The sequence below is a fragment of the Orycteropus afer genome, unplaced genomic scaffold (genome assembly GCF_000298275.1).
Source record: "Orycteropus afer afer isolate SDZICR_OR568_19922 unplaced genomic scaffold, OryAfe1.0 scaffold00596, whole genome shotgun sequence".
Classification (NCBI taxonomy): Eukaryota; Metazoa; Chordata; class Mammalia; order Tubulidentata; family Orycteropodidae; genus Orycteropus; species Orycteropus afer.
In genome coordinates this window covers 1,107,109-1,114,976 of record NW_006922183.1, presented here as the reverse complement: position 1 = coordinate 1,114,976, position 7,868 = coordinate 1,107,109, and the positions used below count along the sequence as shown (strand labels likewise).

General features: G+C 35.0%; 1 protein-coding gene across 1 annotated transcript in view; it reads left to right on the top strand.

Moving 5' to 3' along the window:
* Positions 1-1,889: 1,889 nt before the first annotated feature.
* The window catches only part of ROS1 (ROS proto-oncogene 1, receptor tyrosine kinase), a 199,255-nt gene continuing 193,276 nt past the window's right edge, over positions 1,890-7,868 (top strand). The window contains exon 1 of the mRNA XM_042783027.1: positions 1,890-2,012. Coding sequence (XP_042638961.1) covers positions 1,890-2,012 — 123 coding nt within the window. The remainder of the gene's footprint in view (positions 2,013-7,868) is intronic.

Below are 7,868 nucleotides of genomic sequence, written 5' to 3'. Positions count from 1 at the left end.
TTTCACACTGCATCAATAAAGTTTGATCTACTGAAATGAAAGAATGTACTTAAGTTTTCAAGGAAGTGTTTTGTTGGTTTGGGGCAATCTACTTCCATAGTGATACTGCCTTGGAAACCCAGGAAAGGGTTGCTATGAGTCGAAATCGACTTGACAGCAGTAAGTTTGGTTTAGTTTGAGTAAGTGAAGTAAAAGCTACAAATATTATTTGTGCCAATATGGCAAAGGAACCAGTAGCAACAGTGAAGAAGATAAATTTTGTTGGAATGAAAATAGTCCTTGCTCAAGGTTCTTTATTCTCTGATTCAAAAGTGTGTTTTGTAAAAAGATGGCCACATTCCTTTGACCAAGAAATTGGGTACCTGCATAGTCTTTAACCTATGTTGCTTAAAATAACAAAAACAGAAAGCAGGTGGACATCAGGAAAATAAATTTTTTTTTTTTTTTTTAAATTAGGATTCAATGCAGAGGGAAGTGGTTGTATTCAATGGTAGAATTCTTACTGTCCATGAGGGAGACCAGAGTCTCATATCTGGCCAAAGCACCTCAAAGCTACCACTCATATGTCAATACTTATGTGCTGCTATGATGTTGCAAAGGTTTCAGTGGAGCGTCTATGTTTAGACAGACTAGGAAGAAAGGCCTGGTGATCTGCTTCCAAAAACCAGCCAATGAAACCCTGAGGATCACAACGATCCAATCCTGTTGTGCATGGAGTTGCCAGACTCCAAGATAGCTAACACCAACAGGAACCAATGCCCTGGTCAGTTTCCATTCATCTTTATGCTGTACCCCAGATTTGTCAACATTTACTGAAAGATATCCAACTCAAAACACAACTTCATGTGTTGCTCATAATAGGAATCTTATGTCTCTAGGAAAAGATTAAATTACATTTTGGTATTATTTCTTTAAGACAAGGAAGTTCTCTTGACACTAGTGATTGTCACTAAATAAATTAAATATATATATATATCTGGCCTTAAATAGTTAACACTCAGCACTCAGAATAGCTATCTAGAATACTCACTCCTGTACCTTGCAGACTTCAAATTCTTTGTTCAGGTTTCAGCTCAACTTTATCTTGATTCTAGGCTAATTGAAAATCCTGTGCACAATTTCCTTTCCAAGGCAGCTGCACTTATACATATCTTAGGTCTCTGGTGGCTAGTTTCAGCTCTGTCTCAATAGACCCAATAAAGCTGCACTTTAGTTAATATGTAGTAAAGTTCTGAGAAAGGAGTTCTAGCAAACTTCCTTGTCTTTAACTTACCCTCAGAATATTTGTCTATTAATTTCAGCTTTGTTTGTTCTTCAATTTTGAAATATGTATTTGGCTTCAAAGGGTTCTGTTTCCCTCTCTGTTGCATCACTTGATTTAAGCACTTCTATTTTTTTTTTTCTGATAAGTCTTTATAATAATCATGCTACTGTTTGCTAAAGCACAGATAGTCAAAGCCCAATTCCCTGCATAGCTGAACCAACCTCAAAGAAGTAAAGCAGTGGATGTCCCACCATAGGGTTCCAGTTGCAGAGAGTGCATGTGTTACCTGCTTGCTGAAATGCAATTTGCGTTTTCTGTTTTGTTTATTTTCCATGTGAAGTGCTCTTCTAAGACCTAACCTTTAGTCACTGAACGACTTTTTTTTTATGAGAGTAAGAGGAAGCTAAGTTATGAAATAGCTGTTTTGTGAATGTCACAGCTATGCTGTATTAAAAGCTGTAAATATTATTTTAAAAGGCAAAGATATTCTAGGATGTCAAACAAAAACAAAAACAAAACTCTCTAGCTACTTTTTCAACTGAAGTGATAAAAGCCAAAGAATTTATATAACGAAATGGAGAAAATGAGAAGGACGGCCATCTAAAACTCCGCCATTGGTGAAGTGATGAAGGACATTTACTGGATTATTCTGAAACTTGTAAATTTTGCGACTGTTGGCTGCATATGGATTTCTGTGGTACAGTGTACAATCTTAAACAGCTGCCTCAAGTCATGTGTAATTAACCTGGTAAGTTTCACCAGTCTAGTATTTGTTTTTTCAGGAACAAGAACACATAGATTTAAAGTTGTTATAAATGACCGAATTATTTTCTTGAGAGTTTTCTCATGAGATATGGAATCAAGGTAACAAAGATTCTTTTTTTTTTTTTTCTCTGAAATAAGTTAGGGATACTTAAAATTGCAGAAGGTAGGGCAAGTTTGTTTATTTCTTTATCTGTTCATAGATACTGTATTTGCTGGTGGTGACTGGGTATAGAAGGCTGAAACTAAATCAATATTGCATGCTTTGGAAAATCTAAATTTTAACTCATTTATTAAAAAATCATTTATATTGTCTTGAAGCATGAAATAAGTTTGGTCACAGGGAAATGCCTTCTAGTTATAGACAGACAGTATCATGTATATTGTGGATAGATGGCTGTATAAGGAATTGGATGACCAAGGAAGCAGATTCAGTTGCGATGTAAAACAACATTTTATTTTATAAATGAGAATTATTTGCAAATCCCTTTATTATATATATATATTTGAAAATGTTTCTATAATGAGTTTTTTGATATGTATATGTGTTTAATTTCTCATTTCTGGATGTCATGTCCCCTATATGTGCATGATATCTTTTTAGTTATTGTGATTTAATGGTGCTTAAAATTGTCACTGAGTCAATTTTCAAAACTTAATATACTCTAGCCAGGAAAAGACATTTCTTTTTATCTAAATAAAAAGAAAATAGCATGATTATTTGTATATGACACTGTTTATGGTACTTGTCATTACACTAAATTGTTGGTAATCAAATTCTTGGTACATTAAAAAAAAATTCATTTGGTTTACACTCTTTCAGTTTAATTCAGCTCTGGTGGCATAGTGGGTAAGACATTTGGCTGTTAACCAGAAGTTTGGAGGTTCAAACCCACCAGCTGCTCTGTGGGAGGAAGATGAGGCGATCCACTTCTGTAAAGATTTATAGCTTTGGAAACTCAATGGGGATCACTATGAGTCAGAATCAATTAGGTGGCAATGGGCTTATAGTTAAAAATATTACTTTGGCTTACTATGGGACATAAACAAAACAACAACAACAGCAACAACAACAAAAAACCTCACTGCCATTGAGTCGATTCCAACTTACAGTGACCTCCTTTGGGTGTGTGAAGTGGTAAATCTTCACAGAAGTAAATTGTCCAGTTGTCTTTCTGTGGTGTGGCTATGGCTGGGGGATTTGGTTAGCAGTCAAACACCTTGAGCACTATGCCACCAGAACATCTTGTGTGCTTTTTAAAGTACTATGGGAAGTAACACTTAAAAAAAAAAAGTTTGATAGTTTTATAAAGCTTTGTTGAAGACTTCACTGCCATTGATATTTAATTTTATAAAATATTATTAAAGTAATATTTTTAATTTAGTTTTTTATGATTGCTCCATTTTAAAACTTAAAATAGAAGAATGAAAGTATTGAATATTTTCTTTTTAAAATAATATTTTATTTTTCTCAGACTGTAACAGGAATAAACACTTATAAAATAAAGAAGAGTATAAAGTAAGGGACAAAAACTGTAATCCCACCACTATTAACTTTTGATTATATTTTTCTCTCACCATTTTCTTTCTTTGTGTATATTTTTATACACAGCACCCAACTTTTTCATTTAAAATTATATTGTGAACGTTTCTCCATGCCTTTGAGGATTTTTTGGAAATAGAACCTTTAATATGTTTAGAGTATTTCTTCATATGAATGTACCACCATGATTTGTTAATTTCCTTACCATTAATATAAATTTTGATTATTTTCAATATTGTAATCTCTACTTTATTTTAACCTTATTTTTTCTGTGTGGGCTCTTTGATTTCAGCAGTGGCAATAGTTACAGACAGTTTGTTCTTTTGTTGAGTTGCCTTCCGTTCACCACCTACAGAAAAAGGCACAGCTGACGTGGTGGTGACTGTAGGAAAGACACAGTCTGCCAACCTGCCCAGTGAATGTAATAAGTAGAGGCTGAGGGCACAAAAGCGAGGTGAATAGACTACTGAATGCAGCTATGGATGGGGGAGAGTGTATGTAAAGTGCCCAATTTATTATATCTTCTGAATTTTTTCTGACCCGTCGTTTTTTAATAGATAACATAGATCTATGTAATAGTAAACATAGATGTTTACTATGAAGATCATCATTTTTGGTTTCATTGGGGAGTTCTTTTATTTTTTAACATTTGGTTGTGGTTTGAGTGGAAGTTTACAGAGCAAATTAATTTCCCATTCAACAATTTAGTGTGTGTGTGTGTGTGTGTGTGTGTGTGACATAGTTGCAATCCCGTTAATGTAAAAGCATTCATCCCATTTCCTCAGTGGGTTCCCCAGTTCCACTTGCCTATCTTTCCTGCCTCTTCCTGCCATCTGAACTTTTAGTTTTTGGGCAGGTGCTCCTCTGTTGGTCTCATGTGGTTGATTATTCTGAGGCACACATTCCTCACAGGTGTTATTCACTTTGTGGGCCTGTCCATTGTTCTGCTGAAAGGTAATCTCTGGGAGTGGATTAAGTTCCAGGTTTGAAGGTTGTCTAAGGTTCATAGTCTGGAGTGTTCCACTAGTCTCTTTCAGACCAGTAATGGGTGGTTCTCAATATTGAAGCATTTCTTTTTTTAAAACAAAACACAAAAGACTCTTGTTCAGAAGAATGTTAGAACTGCTGGCCAAAGACAGATCATAGCTCTATGCTTCAGCTTGGCGTTCTCACATTAATTGAGAGATCTGCATGTATTCACTGACCAAATATTTTTTAATTCTATATACTATGTAGGAGCTCTGGTAGTGTAGTGCCTAAGGCACTTGACTGCTAACCAGAAGGCTGAGGGTTCAAACCCACCAGCCACTCCTCAGAAGGAAGGTTGGGCAATCTACTTCTGTAGTGATGTTGTTGTTGTTGTTGTGTGCCATCGAGTCAGACCCGACTCATAATGACCCCTCTTTGAGTTTCCAAGGTGGTATCACCCAAGGAGCGGTCGCTATGAGTTGGGTCTGACTCAATAGCACATAACAACACAACAACATACACTATGTAATGCAGAAAACAAAACCTACTTAATGTTCTTCAGAACCCTGCTAATGTGAGATGCTTAACAAAAAAGAAAAAGGAAATATTCATGATCAAATAATTTATGGAAATGATTTTTGCTATAACTTTTGTACATCCACAGAACACAATAGCACATTAAGGACTTTGTTTAATAAGAATTTTCCAAACTTCCTTGGCAATGTAGTTCTTATTTTGAGAAACACCTCTCAACAACTGAGGAATCAGTATTGAGAAGAACTAAATTAGAAATATTTGCTCAATTCAATAAATGTTCCTAAGTATTGCTTGGCATTCTGCTTTGTGTTGGCTGCAACTAGGAATACAAAATAAGCCAATTTTGTGATCATTGCCCTCAAGGAGATGACTACATATCACAAAGTCACGGTTTCTATCTTTAAACAATTAAATACTATTGCAAATACGATGTGTTATAGTTTTTACAATATTAGAGGATGGTGACAATGAATTTTTTCTTTTGATTTGCACCTCAAGTTCCAAAAGAATCAGTTGAAAGATTATTAGAAACAATCAAGTTCAGAAGACTGTCCTGTTAAAAAAGAAATGTACAAAAATTAATACCTTTCTTATATTTCATGTTAAAACTGTAAAACTTGACAATGAAACAAAACCAAAATTCCAAAACAAAAATCTAAAAATTCTATAAAATAATCTAGAAATAAGGACAGCTTGTACTGGTGTAAGAATAGACAGACCAATAAGACAGAATACAGTCCAAGAAAGCAAACAAACAAACAAACAAAAACATGTTGCTAGGGGAATGTACAATAGAATGAAGATGGCAATTCAAGCCAATGTGGGGCTTGTCATTTGGAATGCAATGGACCCCTATAGCACTCCCAGATTCAAATAATTTCTAGGAGGCATTAAGAATGTAATTTTAATACAGATACCAGAAACAAAACTTCATCCCATAAAAATATGAGAAGATATTAAGGATAAATATTTTTATAATAATGGAGTGTGAAATGCCTTAGGAAGCCTAATCCTAGAATCAGAATCCCTAAAAGAAAATATGGATACATTTGACTACTCAGAAACATATACTGTTAGGACAAAAAATAAATAGAATACAATAAAAACAAACCCAAAAATTTACATATGATAAACACAATTTTAGCAACTCTAATATAAAAAGAGTCCCTGAGTGGCACAGATGTTTAAGCACTGGACGACTAAGTGAAAGGTCGGCTGTTTAAACCCACCAAGAGCTGTCTGAGGAGTAATGTCATGAGTCAGAATACACTTCTTGTTGAAGACTAAGGTACACCTAACCCAAGCCATAGTATTTTCAATAGCCTTATATGTATGTGAAAGCTGGACAATGAATAAGGAAGACTGAAGACAAGTTGAAGCCTTTGAGTTATGGTGTTGGTGAACAATGCTGAAAGTACCATGGCCTGCCAGAAGAATGAACAAATCTGTGGTGGAAGAAATGCAGCTGGAATGCTCCTTGAAAGCGAGAATGGTCAGACTTCGTTTCACCTACTTTGGTCATGTTGTCAGAAGGGACCATTCCCTAGGAAGGATATCATGCTTGGTAAAGTGGAGGGTCAGTGAAAAAGGGGAAGACCCTCAATGAGATGGACTGACACAGTGGCTGCAATGATGGGCTCAGGTACAGCAAGGATGTGAAGATAGCCCAGGGCCAGTCAGTATTTTGTCCCGTTGTACATAGGGTTGCCTTCAGTCAGAGCTGACTTGACAGCACCACCACCCACAATGATATACATAAAAACATTAAAATCAATAAGAATATGAAAATAAGTTTGGGACATGAATAGCCACTTCATAAAAGAAAAATATAAATGGCAACAAAACAAGTGACAGATATTAAGCTTCATAGCAACCATAGAATTGCAAAGTAAAAATGAATTCTCATTTTTCCTTTTAACAAGTTGGCAAAAATAAAAACACAAACACAATGCTAGGCCACTTGATGAGTTTTCCAAGGGACAAGACTTCTGGAGCATTCCACATGGGAGGCCACCTTGAAATCATGAATTTATCCATTCAGCAAACACTTATTGAACACCTATTAGCTAATGGGTGCTAGTCTATGTGCTTTTATAATCTGTAGGTTAGGATGGAACTTCCTAGATTTCTAGACAAAAACATGTTAATATCAAAATCCTAAAGGAATACGTACCTTGAGCCCTTCAAGGGCACCTCGAAAAATGTATCTGAGGAGATTATTACACAACTAACTGAAGATACATGGAGCAAGTTGGTACATAATATTAACAATAGCTTTCTAAGTGCCGTGTTATAATTTATGTGGTATTTCATTGAATCCTCATAGACCTTTGTGTACTAAATATTATCCAATTTATATCTCAAACGAGAATACTAAATTTAGATAGCATAGGTAGCTTTCAAAGAATTGTATTTGGAGTAAGTGTATTTGGAGTGTAAGTGTATTTGGAGTAAGTGTGTTGTATTTGGAGTAAGTGTAATTTTATTTGGAGTAAGTGTATTTGGAGTAATATGTAGGATTGAAACACACATCATTCAGCTTTGTTTCACTAAGGTAAAAAGTGAAAAATGATGAGGGAAGGGAACTCAAAAGATTCATTTTGAACAAAATCATGAAAGCAAAGTACTATTAAACCCTTTGCTACACAATTAATCTAAAGGATATAGCTCTTATTCTCTAAGTACTTATCTGAAAGCCAAAACATACTATAAAGGTCCTTTTTGCCCTCTCACATATAAGTGGTCAAGAAATGGAGTTTAGAGGAATCTTCATTCACATATTAAATGAGAAAG